The 16,309-nt window shown below is 44.7% G+C and overlaps 1 protein-coding gene across 2 annotated transcripts in view; it reads left to right on the forward strand.

Annotated features, from left to right (window-relative positions):
• The window catches only part of SPATA7 (spermatogenesis associated 7), a 504,965-nt gene that overhangs the window by 116,902 nt on the left and 371,754 nt on the right, over positions 1–16,309 (forward strand). For both annotated transcript variants that reach the window (XM_078660014.1, XM_078660015.1), the window contains one exon: positions 6,767–6,814. In XM_078660014.1, coding sequence (XP_078516140.1) covers positions 6,767–6,814 — 48 coding nt within the window. The remainder of the gene's footprint in view (positions 1–6,766; positions 6,815–16,309) is intronic.

The following is a 16,309-nucleotide window of genomic DNA, read 5'->3' on the forward strand; positions in this document are numbered from 1 at the left end:
AGGCTGCCTTCCTGTTCTCCACGGTAAATATATGTAGTAAGTGATGACTGGGCCACCTCATTCCCCTGATTGTATATGAAGTGTGTTCAGGTGTGCATGGGTACATGTGAGGTGTTGAACACATTGGAGTCTCCCACATGTATGTAGCTCCGAAGGTTGTATTGTGCTCCTTAGGGTTTTCGTGCGAGATTTTCCTCTCCCTACCTGCCCTCTTGTGCTGCTCTTCTTATTCCCATTCTCACTAGAATCCATTTTAAAGCCAAATACAGCTGCCTGTTTTGTGATTTCATTTTGGAGGAGGGTGTTCATTGGTTCACCTTAGTGGTTTGGTCTAACTTTTGATTTGATAGTTGGATTGGCCGAACTGCCCCAGGGCGCGATATAAACTTGTTACTTTAGCATATCCAGTGTTCACCTTTTAATTGAAGATGTTTGGCATGCCCCTATAAAGGAACAAGAGAACCATGGACAGAATTCTTGGTTGTATCTCTTTGAGGGGAAGAAATGTACCCTTAGAACTAAAGAGAAGATAGCTGCTGGTAAGCACCGCTATAGAAGGAAGTAGGCTACCTTGAGAGCTTAAGAAGTTTGCACTGCTGGAGAGTGAGATCCAGTTGTGCCTATCCTGCTATGAGGCATTCTGACCTGCTGTTTAACCTGATCTTAAGAAGCTGATGAATGTCAGTTGAAGTGCTCAAGAAGTATGCTGTTGCAGACCAAAGAGTGACACCAGTGTAGCACCCGATGGTGGTGGCCTGCCACCCTTGAGATCCCCTGAACTTGGAGTATTTTGCTTTCTTCAGTAAGTGGCCACCATTGCAGGCCTCAGACTAGAATGTATGACCTCCTTGAGGCTCTTCAAGTGGTGTCCCAGCACCTGCCCTGAGCTGCTGACCTCGGGCCAGCAAACCACTCTGATCATCACAAGCAGCCAGAAAATAAGTTGTGTTCCCCCAGCACCCCAGCCATTTTCCCTGAGTCCAGCGCAGTATCATGAGACAAAACGACCATCCAGCGTCACTAGGAAAGTCTTATCTATTTTTTTCAAAAGTAACCCTGCTTAAACATTATATTTATTGCAAGTGATACATGGGCTATCTGAACTAGTTATTCTGTCCGACAACTCCCTCCAAGAGTAATCTTTGTCTGTTTGATCTCATGACCCCCTGAAAGTCAAAGTCTAAGAAGGAGGCAATTGACACATCGGTAATTTTATAGTAGTATGTAGTACTTATGTTTCCAAGGGGAGAGGTAACTCTTGTAACAAGGGTTGTAACAAGGGTTGCCTAACTGCTCTTAAGTTACACGGCACTGGAGAACTGCCCGACAGTCTCGATTAGCCACAATTTCTCAGAATGTCACCTCTTCACTTCGATCTTGGGACCCAAATCCTGTCATTGCTTCCCCTAGATTTCTTTTCTAACCTTACCTTCTGCTCTCAGGGTCTGACCCTGAGGACCGCGTAAAGACGATTTAGTTCACAGTATGCGTGTAACAAGCCGCCAGCTTAACTAATGTACTTAATGATTTTCTGAAGTACATCAATAGGCGGATGACTTAAACTCCTCAGAAACCTTTTTACGTGTGTGTCTAGCTACAATATCTGTAAAAAGTTATCATCCACTAGCTCGTCCCTGATTTATTCTCCATGGTTAGCCAGGGAAGTCTTTTTAGGTCTCGGCTAGCGTAGGCTGCGCACATGCGCAGTCTCGCTGGCGAGATTTAATGACTTGGAGTAGCGAGGTTAAGCCCCGCCCCTCTTCTCCATTGGCTGGCCTCCTAAACGGTGGCCAGCCTTTGGAGAAGAGGTCCCAGTGATGACATTCTTTCGATCTAAGCCCCGTCCTTTTCGGATTGGGGGCGTGTTTTTGACTTTCTTTCTCCCCTCTTCTCCATTGGCTGGAATGTAAACAACAGTCAAAAATAAGCCTGTTGTTTACATTCCAGCCAATAGAGAAGAGGGGAGAAAGGAAAAACCCGCCCCCCAGTCTGAAAAGGATGGGGCTTACAGACTACTGCTTCCTGTCTCGCTGTTTAGGCGTGTCTGTTGTTTAGACGTGAGCCTACGCAATGCTTGATGGGTTTTTGCCTGGAAGTGGCAGTGATTCAGTCAACACTTAGACGGCCTCGGACATGGACACCAGGCAGCCTTAACCCTCCAAAACGGAAAACAATAACGGCGAACTTGGCAAAGAAATAGACATCGCGCCTGACTTGTCAGACGGCCTTGGACAAACACCAGGCAGCCTCAAAATTTCAAAACGAATAAACATTGACGGCATATTTGAATAAGAGACAACGCGCCTGACTCACCCCACGAGACAGTGGTGAGCCAGGCACAAAAGCGAATGGACGAACCCATATCTTTGAACTGAGGTTCCAAATACAATTGCAGTTTGCTTTGATGAGAGCAAGATACTGTCCTGACGAGAACTCCAAAACAATGGGTGTTCGAAACGCGTAGACTGTTTAGAAGCCTAAAAATTGAGAAATTAATAATTGATGTATAAAAATTGTACATATTTTTTGTCGTGAAACAAATATTGGCTTTTTTGTTGTGAATATTATTATTCCAGCATTTATCAAATCATTTACGTTTTGCTTTTTGTTGTTTGTAGTGGGCTGATTGATGTATGAATGAAGACTGAATGTTGATTAGGATGCATTTTTTTGTAAATATGTAAGTTTAGTTTGAGAAGAATATATCAGAATTGTTGAGTACACCAGGTTTTAATATTTTGCACAATACATGTAAAAATTGTTACCTAAATAAGAAACGTATAATTAAAAATTCAAGTAAATAAAAAAAAGTCGAATTTAATTCAACGAACACATTGTCTTACCCGTGTGTTTCGAGGAAACATTTGTTTCAGTTTTAAATTAGCGGCATTAGTAACTCTTTCGTTCATTATATGGGTTTTTGCCTGAGGCATTCCTCTGGGTTCAGCTGCCTCCTGCCTGGCACCAGAGCCTTAGCTCCGCCCCCGCCCAATGTCACTATGCCCCCTTACGGGCAATATCGAGTTCCCACGGTCGTTGGATGAATAAATTGTCACCGTGAACCACAAATGCATGGTGTGTGCAGCTCCAGAGGGGGCTAAGCCCCTGGACTGTGTGTTCAGGCTGCGACGCGAGAGTAACAGTATTCAGATGGCTCTGCGTGCGAGCAGGCTCGGCTCCCCCGCGGGGACCGCTCTGGAGCCCGGGAGAAGCGTGCAGACAGCCGAGCATCCCAGGACCCTGCCCGTGCTTGAACTGCGTGTGAGGTGAGACAGAGAAGGTGAAATCGCTGCTCCCCTCTGCTCAGGTCGCTGCAGGGCCTGCGCAGGAAGCCACACAATTTAGCGGCTATCTTGGAAGAGGCAGCGGTCTTCATAACTCCAATGCTGTTGAACACATCTCCTTTAATATTACACCTTTGCTTGTAATATAATTATTAACTAAATGGTGATATGTATTCTACTCCAGCATCGCATGAAGAAAAGTGCTTCCATATATTTTACAGTATTGAACGCTTAGGAATACTCTTACTAAGGCTGAGCTGTCAGTGGGGAGGGAGGGCTGCGTCATCAGTGGAATGCTGTGACACTCTTGAAAGTGCCCCGTCAGTGGAGAGGGCAGTGGGAGAATGCCTGGTCAGTGAGGGAATGGCATGCCAGTGGGGAGGGAGTGTGCTACAAGTGTGATAATGCCCATCAGTGCATTGCAGGGGGAGACTGATCTGTCAGTGGGGAGGGCAGAGAGCTACAAGTAGGAGAATGCCCCTCAGTGTCAGCAGGGGGGAGAATGACATGCCAGTGGAGAGGGCAGTGTGCTACAAGTTGGAGAATGCCCTCTGTGTCAGCAGTGCCCTGCAAGTGGGAGAATGCCATGCCAGTGGGGAGGGCAGTGTGCTACAAGTAGTGTCAGCACGGGGGAGAATGCCATGTCCGTGGGGGGGCAGTGTGCTACAAGTAGGAGAATGCCCCCAGTGTCAGCAGGGGAGAGAATGCCATGCCAGTGGGGAGGGTAGTGTGCTATAAGTGGGAGAATGCCCCACAGTGTCAGCAGTGCCCTGCAGGGGGGAGATTACCTTGGCAGTGGAGGGAGCAGTGCCATCTGTGGAATGCTCCGACAGTGTTGAAAGTGGTCCAACAGTGCAGAGGGGAAATGCTTGATCAGCGAGGGAATGCCATGCCGGTAGGAGGGCAATGTCTTGCAAATCAAAAAGCAATGCACAATGAATGGCCCTTTGTGATGTCATTTTAACATTGCACCTTAACAAAAAAAGATTTCGGAAGGCTGTGTGTGTGGCTCTGTGTGTATGGCTCTGTGTGTGTGTGTGTGTGTGTGTGTGTGTGTGTGTGTGTGTGTGGCTCTGTGTGTGTGTGTGTAGCTCTGTGTGTGTGTAGCTCTGTGTGTGTGTGTGTATAGCTCTGTGTGTGTGTGGCTATGTGTGTGTGTGTGGCTCTGTGTGTGGCTCTGTGTGTGTGTGTGGATGTGTGTGTGTGTGTGGCTCTGTGTGTGTGTGTGTGGCTCTGTGTGTGTGTGGCTCTGTGTGTGTGTGTGTGTGTGTGTGGCTCTGTGTGTGTGTGTGGCTCTGTGTGTTTGTGTAGCTCTGCGTGTGTGTGGCTCTGTGTGTGTGTGGCTCTGTGTGTGTGTGGCTCTGTGTGTGTGTGTGGCTCTGTGTGTGTGAGTGTGGCTCTGTGTGTGTGTGTGTGTGGCTGTGAGTGTGTGTGTGGCTGTGAGTGTGTGTGTGGCTCTGTGTGTGTGTGTGGCTCTGTGTGTGTCGCTCTGTATGTGTGTGGCTCTGTGTGTGTGGCTCTGTGTGTGTGTGTGTGTGTGGCCCTGTGTGTGGGTGCAAATGCATTATATCTCGCATTTGCACACTCTGGAACTCTCTTCCCATCGAACTCAGGCAGGTCTCTGGCCTTCTCGCATTTAGAAGGCACTTGAAAACTTGGCTTTTCCCAAATCCCTAGCTTGTTTCAGCTGCCCCCCTCTTTTTTCGATACGAGTCTGTCAGTGCCAGGATGCCTCTCTGAGGTGATAGTGCGCTTTAGAAGTTAAATAAATAAATAATTTGCAAGAGATATTGGCATTGTAAATGACAATGCCATTTATTTATCTGTTTTCAAAACCAACACATAAATACAAATGTTGTCATTTACAATGCCAATAGCTCTAACTTTTGCAAAGGCGAGTCCGTTGCATTGTAAATGCTTGTTCTTCTAAGTCTCATTCAAACCAACTTGATGCACATACCGGCCCCTGCCTCTAGTCTGTGTTGACAAATCCTCTGATATCGCACTAATTCTTCGATAATCACCCTGATTTCACCTTTTGATCCCTGTGCATCAATTGTACTAAAAGACACTTTCACCTTTCTGCCAATCAACTCTTCTCTTTTAGGAATGAACTGAAATGTTCCTCCTATTATATTATGTCCACTATTTTTTCACAGTACATGCACTATAGACGTTCTCCTGTATTCTTTGAGATTATTTTAGCAAAATATGTAAATCCTTTCAGTATGTATGCTTGTTAATGTGTATTATAGAAAATGTTCCTGTACTCTGGTAACCTGCTTTAGGCATGGGATCCCCAGTGTCAAAGATATTGAAACATGCAGGTGGTGAATTGGCTAACCTTGGTTACTGCACTGATTGGATCTGGGTACAAACCGCTGCAGGTCACATTTGGCACGTCTTTTGTGCAATTTATAACAAGTTGAATAACTTGGGCTGTGAGTGCACTATAAACACAATCTGCAAAGTTTATTTTAAAAGTGTAAGACTGACTCCCGCCTGAAAAAGTGATATATTCCATATTCAATCACAGTTTACGCCTAAGTGCATATGACCCCAAGCATGCCTATTGTTAGCACATATGCATACATTATGCCTATGTTGCACTTAGTTTAGACCTGTGGGGTTTCCTAGTGAACTTTCCAAGGCGTGTTAACATGAATGTGTATGTTGGGAACTCTGTGTGCATTCAGCCATTCTCTAACCCACTTCCCTCATAAACAAATAATATTTGATTTCATTGGATGTAAGTACTGCTGGATTTGTTAGAAAGTAGTCAAATAATTCCACTTTTAATAGGGGTGGGATGTGTGTGTTTGAGTACGAATGAGGGATATAGCAAAATATTTGTATTAAATTAAAATCCGATCCATAAAAAAAGGAAAAAAACACAATTTCTCCTTTTATACACATGCATATTAGTGCTAATTAAGAACAGTGCATTCAGTGCGTGAGAATAAAGAAATTGGCATGTCTGCAGTGCACATCAATAACATAAATGTATATTTGTAAATGTTAATCAGAAGAGTTTGTAATTTATCCAAACATTCTTAAATTAGGGCCATACATTGTGCATATTCTAATTTATGAGTGTGTTTATGGCCTTGTCCTGGCCCAGTTAATGAATTGTGGTAGACTGGCTATTTTATTATCATCTTAATTGGGCAGACTGAAATGCTTTTTCAGTAGCGTACACCTCGATCTCATTTGTTAGCATTGTAAGCAGCAGCATGTAATGACCTCGACCTCCGTTTTGTTTTGAACAGGTCCTAACTAGTTGGACTGTTGTGTGACTTAGCGTATTTCTAGCTAATAATGATGTTGCAATAGGACCTTAAAAATGTTACTCTACCGGTGTTGGTGAACAGACTATTCAGTACATTATTTAACATTACCATATTTGGATTGTATTTCTCAGACCTGCCATTCACCGTGAGCTGACTTTGTATCAATAACTGTTCTTCTTTTGATTTATGTAGCTGCCGTGGACTGTTCAGAGCCCAAAAGTATGACCACAAGCATTAAATGTAAGTGACTTCTCGTAAAATGTTTTTTTCTTTGTTTGTGTTTTTTTTTTAGACCAACTCACGATTCGGTCCTTCTAACATACCCTCTATTTCCGTTTCCCAGACGTGTTGTAAATAATATCTTGATTGAAAAAGCCTGGCTGACTTGTACCAGAGAACACTGATCACATTCGTCTAAGGTCATTGTCCAAGGGCTGTTTGATTTCAGATACCGAGCTAAGTGACAGGAGATTGCACAGAGTCAAAAGAGAGACACTGAAACTATGCCATTAGAGTGCACTCGTTTCACAAACCCTCTCAAAGTGGGCACTTATGTTGTAAGGACTTGACAACGAAAGGATGGGGCGGGTTCCCCCTTGGAATAATGTAGTATGTTACAAGCAATAGCACATTGACCAACATGCCTGTTGGTAGAACTTTTAGTTTATTTCTCTTATTTTAAGTGCTCCTTTGTATTCTATTTGAAGAAACTGTGAATCTGCTTGAAGTAAACGGAAACGAGCATTTGCAATGCAATAGGTCTCACAGTTGCGAGATTAAATCTGACCTATTGGCATTGTAAAGGACCATGCCTCTTATTGAGTTCTACAAAGGGCCATCTATGGGTTCTTTTACCCCGGTTAAACACGTCTGAAATGCTTTATTAACCTACACTTGAAACTGGTTGGCACCCAGGGGCATTCCATCTAGACAACACATGTAGAGGGGTTTAAGCTGCATACAGCTTCTCGGAACTGCTAGACGTACGTATGCTCCAGAGCATGGCATGGCTTTGGTTAGGGACACAAATGAAAAGGAACCATGGAACAGAAAGAAGTCTTTAAAGCGCTGTATAATTATGTCCGAGATCAGGAAACGCTGCCCAGTACTTCAGCAAACTGGCCTTGTTTACAGCTACAGAATGAAAATCTAAAGCTGCACTTTTACACTGGTAGGCCAGCCATTTTTAGGATTACCGAAACGAGGTCCTGGTTGTCAGGGGAACCAAGATTCCTCACCCTTTAGAAAGGCTGGAGCTGAGCTCACAAAACCTCGTGACTGCAGCGAAAAGAAGTTACTCTGAAGTGCAAATCTTGCTCCTGCCCCCAAAAATATGGCTTGTGTGCTGAAGAGCGAGGAAGGTGACTTGGCTCGTGTGCCAGCAGGAGAGGTCTGCGGTTGTGCGTCGCTTCCCGCCTCAGCCGGCTCCTGGGGTTGGCTCCTGTGACGTCCTTGGGCAAAGGGAGGAGGGCAGGAAGGAACCTAGGGAGGGAAGGCGGGGACTGGGAGGTGTTTTCCAGGTCTAAAAAGGGCAGCAGGCACAGACAGCCTGGCTCGGCGTCAGAGAGAGACTTGGAGATTTTATAGATATATTATTAAAAAGTTACAGGAACTACAAGCATTGCATAAACACATGATGTGCGTGAAGCGGGCGCCATAGTAATTACATTTAAACAAGCATTTGTAATGCAATAGGTCTCGCATTAGGAAAGTTTGAGCTATTGGTATTGTAAATGACACATTTTTTATTTCTGTGTTGGTTTTGAAAATAGCGAAATTAATAGCTTTGTCATTTACAATGCTAATAGTTATAACTTTCGCAAACGCGACACCTATAGCATTTGTAATGCAATATATGTTGTATTTACATGACTTGGATGTATTGCTATTACAAATAACAATTGCTTTTTATTTAATTAATACTTAAATAAAAGTTATTGTAATGTATAATAGCAATAGCTTAAACTTTTGTAAATAACTTTTGTGAAGTTTATGTTCAGTGTATTTTATTCTGACGAAAATCCAAGAACAGAAGTGAAATATTAACATCTTTTTGTGACATTCGTAATAAAGGTTGAAACATTGAGAACATATTTGAACCAGTTGTTGTTGAATGGTTGCACAGATTGATGCTCTGGTGGCGCTGAGTGATGTTGTGGTGGCGACGAGGGATGCTGTGGTGTTTAGTGATGCTGTGGTGGTGCTGAGTGATGCTGTGGTGGTGCTGAGTGATGCTGTGGTGGTGCTGAGTGATGCTGTGGTGGTGCTGAGTGATGCTGTGGTGGTGCTGAGTGATGCTGTGGTGGTGCTGAGTGATGCTGTGGTGGTGCTGAGTGATGCTGTGGTCGTGCTGAGTGATGCTGTGGTGCTGAGTGATGCTGTGGTGCTGAGTGATGCTGTGGTGCTGAGTGATGCTGTGGTGCTGAGTGATGCTGTGGTGGTGCTGAGTGATACTGTGGTGGTGCTGAGTGATGCTGTGATGATGCGATAGATAGAGTGAGGGCGATAGATTGATAGAGAGAGTGAGGGCGATAGATAGAGAGAGTGAGGGCGATAGATAGAGAGAGTGAGTGCGATAGAGAGAGTGAGTGCGATAGATAGAGTGAGGCATATAGATATATAGATAGAGTGAGGCAGATAGATAGATAGACAGATAGAGTGAGGGCGATAGATAGAGAGGACGATAGATAGATAGATAGATAGATAGATAGATAGATAGATAGATAGCGTGAGGGCGATAGATAGACAGATAGATAGATAGAGGGCGATAGATAGATAGATAGATAGATAGATAGATAGATAGATAGATAGAGTGAGGGAGATAGATAGATAGATAGATAGATAGATAGCTAGATAGACTGCGTTTAAGAGACGAGAATTAAACGTCGATTCATTTATTCTTTTGAGTTGTAAAACAGTCCCTCATGCAATTTTTAATTGCAGCACACTAAAGGCGCAAACCTTTTGTAAATAATTCCCTTTCACTGTATAGGTTTACGGATTTAGCAATGTGTTCCCCAATCTATTTCACATGGGATCGCAATATTCACTGTGCGCAGTACCCAGAGGCATAGCTATCAGGAATGAAGCAGGTGCAGTGGCACCGGGTTTCAGCAGTATAAAGGGCCCGTTGCCCCTACTTATTGCTGATTTTTGTTACCAAACGAAGGACATTGAGGGATGGGGTGGTGCATTCCCCTTTCTTGCATTCAGGCTCCTGGCACCTTGTTTACTCCTCTGCTGGTAGTACCACAAGTCAGGGCACATTTCCGCAACAAAATCTGTGTGACATTGTGTAAAAGTACACAAGCTGTTTTTACATATATATGCTGTGTAAAGGCCGGATGTGTGAATAATGAGTTCTTGTTTATCCAGGGATGATCCAACGTAGATTGGCATGTAATGCTATACTTCTGTAGCTGATATACACCATAATGCCACTATCGTGTGCAAAATATTAAATAAATTTAACTTTACAGGCACCTTAACACTTCTACTTGTGACGAAAAATCAGGCGTCCGTAGTTCGGGAAGTAGAGGCGCTGGAAGGGCGTGTAGGATGGGAAACGGGAAAACACTTCACCAGCACACATGCGCAGACCACACAAAGAGCCTGCAATCAGAGAATTGAAAGTCGCGAGCTTCATTGTGAGACTGTACGCGCGACTCCGATGACAGCGAGAGCGCGTGCGCACAAATTATGGTAGTGACATATGCACAGGTACGAGTTGCGTTTGGGAGTTCACGCGCATGTCTAGTTATCCAGTTTGGCTTTTGAGCTTGCGCGCTGTTCTAATTTGGTGCACGAGCTGCTGTACCCGCTCTTTGGTTGGCTCAGAGCGGTGGCGAGCGCTCGGGAGAAAGGAGCGCGAGAGCCCAAGGCAATGGCGGCGGCAGAAGAGCGAGGGAGGCATTTTTATAAAGCGCGGACAACAGTAGTGATATTTGAAGCAAAAATTACAAGTGAGCATGTTACAAAAGCAAACGTTACGTTACATGAGGCAATAGTGACAATTGTGCAAGTATCAAGAGCAAACAAAATACAGGACGTAGCAAACGATATGTTACTAGACGAAACAAGCTTCTCAACATTGCTGTGTGGGGGGTGGGGGGGTGGGCGGGGGAGCAGCAGGCAGATGCGAGTGGAGCGCGCGCTGGAGAGGGAGGGGGTGGGAGGACTAGGCAGCGGGAGAGCGGGAGAAAGGAGCGCGAGAGCCCAAGGCAATGGCGGCGGCAGAAGAGCGAGGGAGGCGTTTTTATATAGCGCGGACAACAGTAGTGATACATGAAGCAAAAATTACAAGTGAGCATGTTACAAAAGCATACGTTACATGAGGCAATAGTGACAATTGTGCCAGTATCAAGATCAAACAAAATACAAGAGGTAGCAAACGATATGTTACTAGAGGAAACAAGCTTCTCCGCATTGCTGTGTGAGGGGTGGGGTGGTGGGCGGGGGAGCAGCAGGCAGATGCTAGTGGAGCGCACACTGATGCGAGTGGAGCGCGCCCTGGAGAGAGAGGAGGTGGGAGGACTAGGCAGCTGAATGCAGCATGCACAAAGTGAAGAGCCAATGAAAGCTCTTGAAAAAAATTCCCGTGGGGAGAATGCGCGTGATTGTACTCACATGAACTGTACTAAATCCGCAATGGTTCAAGAGCCTGTTTTGCCTACTATACTCCCGTCTATTTATCCCTGCGGGATAGAATAGTCGAGACCTAAAAAGCATCAAAGCGGGCACCGTACTGAAACAACGAGCAGCGCCCATGTATATAATATGTATGTGGTACGACGGCCTGTAAAGCTCATGGCATTCCTCTAGTAGGAAAAACGCATTACAGAAAATAGTGCTTATAGATTAAATAAGACAACCGAGGTAAAAGGGCCAGTCTCATGGGAGGTTACAAATGAAGACAAGGTGGTACTACAGAGGGACTAACAAGACTATTAACCAATTGGAAGCCAGCATTTACGAAGGACAGTGACACAAGCCAATGACAAATATTGGTAGAGAGGGGCTTCAAGTACATACGTCAATACAGCATGCCTTGCAGAGCTGCGTATGTGCTGCACAGGCTCGCCCTAAAACATGCTAGGTTACTGTGGCCATTATGTGCCCTAATCTGCAGAAGGGTTGCTTGGTGGTTCTTGTAGCAACCATAAACTATTTTCAGGGTGAGCTGTCGAAATCTTTGCTCTCCAAATGTACAAGATGCCACTGCCATACTAGTAGTTGAAACATAAACAAGATACAGCTCAAGTTGGGGGGAGTAGTTAGTCAGTTCTAAGATCTGACTTGTGGCACTTGCCACCTTCTTAAGTCTGCCACAGACCTGCTACCTAGACTTTGTATCGCCACTGAAAACCCATGTCATTGAAAACCCATGGTTTCACATGTAGTTGACTTAGTGGACTAATGCATCCATTGTAGGGGCCTGTGTTCGGCCAGAGGGTCCCCTCGGGCTTTTTTTCTTTTTGAGTACCATTGAGTATGGTAACAATAAAAAACTGTGATTCAGCGCCAAGATACCCTTCTGGGTGAACGTGCACTTTACAAATAGATGTTATGTTATGTTACAACTCTCTCACACTGACAACCCCCCCTAGCGACTATCTGTTCATCATTGTGTTTAAGGGCAGTGGGTTTCAAGTACAGAGCTGGTCCAACTTGGATGGTATAGATTGCTTGGCTAATAATTCTACTATTGCTGACTATCTTGGACCCTTAAGCCTAAAATCTGCTAACCTGAATTCTAAGTAAACATTCAATACCACATCCACCAGCATGCAAGTTGTATGGTGCTGTATATGTTGCAAGTGCCATCTCGTTCTTCATATGAAACTCACCGATAATCAGAACTTAATGTGGCGCATACCATGACATAACATGTGTATTTGTGAAGTGCATATTTACCCATGGGCATCTTGGCACTGAATAACAGATGTTTATTGTTACCCAACTCAATGGGTAACAACTTTAGAAAAGATTGGTGTAAGACATAAGGACAGAATTTGTTGTAAAAGCAGCAGGGAAAGCCAGTTCCAATAGCAAAATGTCAGCTGAAGAGTTAATACTGTCATCGGCTTTAGTGGAGATAAGAGGTTCTTTCAAGACTGGTGCTTCTCAGACATAAAATTACTGAAATAATTCACATGCTCTCATTTGTTGTTCTTTGTGTCTACTTTCCCTTTGCGCAGTCTCCTTAGATTTCCATATTTTAATTTATATTTTAATACAACCTATTTTAATTCATCATTATGTGGTCCCCTCATGGACCCCTGAGACACCAGCCAGATTAATTGTTTAGAGCCAAGTCAGTACAGCAAGGCATGAGGCCCGAGTTGGTATTGCCAAGCAGCGGTCTTTTCGGAGGGTGTGAAAGTGGTTCAAATGACAACATAATGAGTTTAGTGGGGAGCTGTGTCATGGCTTAGAAATCAGTACTAGTTGTCTTGTTTGTGGAATTTCAACAATTTAACAGTAGCATTTCTGTAAATATGAACATTTGTCTCTATTTCTGATTGTTAGATCTGGGGTCTCTAGTTGGCAGAGGTAGGTACCAATGTCCATATAGGGACCCTTGCTTCTAGTCAGGGTAAGGGGGATACACTCTTTAGATAACCCCTGCTCACCCCTTTGGTAGCTTGGCACGAGCAGACAGGCTTATCAAAGCAATGTGTAAAGTATTTGTACCAAGACTCACTGTAGCACAGTGAAAACACCACAAATGGAGTCCACACCAGTTTAGAAAAATAAACGTATTTAATCTAAACTAGACAAGAACAAGACTACAAAAATCCAACATACACAGTTCAAGAATATGGTTTCCAAAGAGTTCTTAAGGTTGTGTTAAAATAATCCACAGTTGCGTCACGTTTTAGCCAACAGTACCTTTAGATGCGGCAAAAAGTTCCAAGTGAAAGCTGCAGCGTTGAAAAACAAGCGATGCGTCACTCCTGAGACCCTGGGGAGGCGATGCGACAACCCAGCTGGATGCAGCAGGCGTGTTGGGGTGACTCCGGTCTGTATGGGGAGGGATGCGATACCTTGTGTGGATTTCGGTGCGCAGGTTTCGTAGGAAGCGTCTCGTAAAGGTACGATGCGACGATCTTCGGGACAGCGACGATCTCAGGTGCAGCGGCGATGCGCAGCGTTGATCTTCTCCTCTGGCGGCCCCTCGATGCGATGGCTCTACGACGACTCTCGCAGCGACGTGATGCGGTCCGCAGGCAAGAGGTGCGACGATCTCACCCAGTGACAACAGGCTCTTCGACGATACTCGCTGCGATGGTACTTTTCCCGAACAGGAGCGATGTGTTCCGCAAGCGAAGGATGCGCCGGTTCTTGCAGCGGCAACAGGCGCTGCGACGATCTCTATCTTCGCGGCGGCGGGAATTTCCTCGCACTGACGGGGATGCGCTCCGCAAGCGAGCGATGCTTGAAACTTTGCAGAAAGTTTTTAGTATCTTCCTTTTCCAGTTTCCCAACAACAGTTACAACTTCCAAAGGCACAACAACTGGCCCAAGCACTCTAGGAAGGACAGAACTCTCTCAGTAGAGTTCAGGGAAGCTGGGGGTAAAGTCCTTTTGTTCCTGGGACTTCTTAACAGGGAGCCAGCTCTACTCAGGCCCTTGGAGATCTCTTCAAGCAAGGGGACACAGCACAAAGCAAAGTACTTCCCCTCTCCTTGGCAGCAAAACAACTGCAGGTCAGCCCACAAACACACAGCAGGACAGTCCTTCCTCTTCAGTCTTCCAGCTTTCTCCTTGGCAGAGGTTCCTTCTTGATTCCAAGATGATCTCATTTTCTGTAGTCAGGGGTCCGGTACTTATACCCCTAAAAGTCTTTGTTCCCTTTGTGCAGGAGGGCTCTGAGCCCGGTCTGAACCAGTTCTGGGTGTTCCTTGAGCACTTTGTTTTCTTGGCCTCTCCTTTCCTTTCAGAGAGAGGGGCAGGGTCGTCAGCCGCCCAGTGGAGCCAGCATTGTGGAAGGCAGGCACAACCCCCTTCCACCACTCTAGATGCAGATAGAGCTATTCAGCCCAGGGATGGCCCACTCAGCCTCTGGGAGCCACCCAGCCCCTGCCACTCACAAACCAGACAGCAAATTCACAAACAGGCCAAGGCACACAGAAAGGTCAGACAAGAGAACAGCTACTTTCTAAAAGTGCTGTTCTCAAACACCGGATTTAAAAACCACCTTTCCTAAAAGATGTGTTATTAAATTCTGAGTTCAGGGATACCAGACTTTTATGTCCTATCTTGCTCCTTGGGAAGATATGCTGGTAGCCACTGTAGCCAGCATTCCCCATGATAGCCTATGGGCAAGATAGCCTTACAATAGTGAAAAACGAAAATGGCTGTAATTCACTACCAGCGCATGTCACCTGCACTAGTACATGCTCCACCTTTCACATACACTGCACCCTGCCCAGGGGTGTACCTTGGGCCTTCCATAGGGGTGTCCAATGTGTACAGAAAGGGAATGGTTAGGCCTGGTCAATGGGGACACTGGTCAGGTTGACATGGCAGTTCACAGACTGCACACAGGCACTGCGGTGGCAGGCCTGAGACACCATTTTAGGGCTACTCATGTGGGTGGCACAATCAGTGCTGCAGGCCCACTAGTAGCATTTGAATCACAAGCCCTGGCACACTCAGTGCACTTTTCTAGGGACTTCTTGGTGATACAAATTTGCCAATCATGGATAAACAATTACACTAACAATTTACTCAGGGAGCACTTGCACTTTGACACTGATCAGCAGTGGCAAAGTGCCCAAAGCATCTAAACCAGCAAAAACGAAATCCAGCACAGCGTAAAAAATACAGGAGGTAGAGGCAAAAAGACAGATGAAACCACGCCAAAGATGCCAGGTCTAACACTGATGGTATCCGAGCTTCTGGTAGCAGGATTGAGGACGCTGTTCTTGGTTCATTTATTTCATCTTGACGTGCACTGCAAGTACAGGTTCGGAGGTTCTGGGCATGGCATGATGCCTTTGACTTTTACCAGGCTCAGACAGAACATTTAGAACCAGATATTAGCTGGACAGTAGAATGGAAGTGTAGCCAGTTGACGGATGTGTATCATAGAACAAATCAAAACCAGGATTCCACAAACCATTCAGTTCAAATCAAATCAAAACAAGATTTATTCGGAATATAACTATATCCATAAAAGCGTTCTACAAAAAGGAAAAGAAAAAAGAGCATCAATAGATTCATCACAGGATTTCGATAATCATACAATTAAAATGCTCAAAACTAGATTTCTCATAAAAACAATTCATCCGGAATGGGTCAATTTAAAGACACGTTTTCCACATGTTTAAAAATGACAGTGTGCTAATCAAACTTGGATGTCATCACATGGACAATGAAATAATATGCATACAATTACTCAATTTCATGATTTAAAATTTCTAGATGTAAAATTTCTAGATGTAAAAAGTTCCTTTCTTCGCTTAAGGGCCAACTGAACAAAAACAATAACCGCGTTACATTTAGAAACATTTTCTAAATTACAGATCTGATAAAAAGCGCTCTTATAAGAATACAGTCTGTTAGCGATAAAAGGAGGGTGTAAAATGAATTTCCTAATATCCCTATACAAGTTACAAAACAATAAAAAGTGCAGAGTGCTTTGGGGGGATTTGCCGTCACATGGGCACTTATGTAATTTTGTGCTCCACTTACCCATCTTAGGGAATGCTGTCTGATAGTGGAGGGTAC

Source organism: Lissotriton helveticus, chromosome 9 (assembly GCF_964261635.1).
Source record: "Lissotriton helveticus chromosome 9, aLisHel1.1, whole genome shotgun sequence".
NCBI lineage: Eukaryota > Metazoa > Chordata > Amphibia > Caudata > Salamandridae > Lissotriton > Lissotriton helveticus.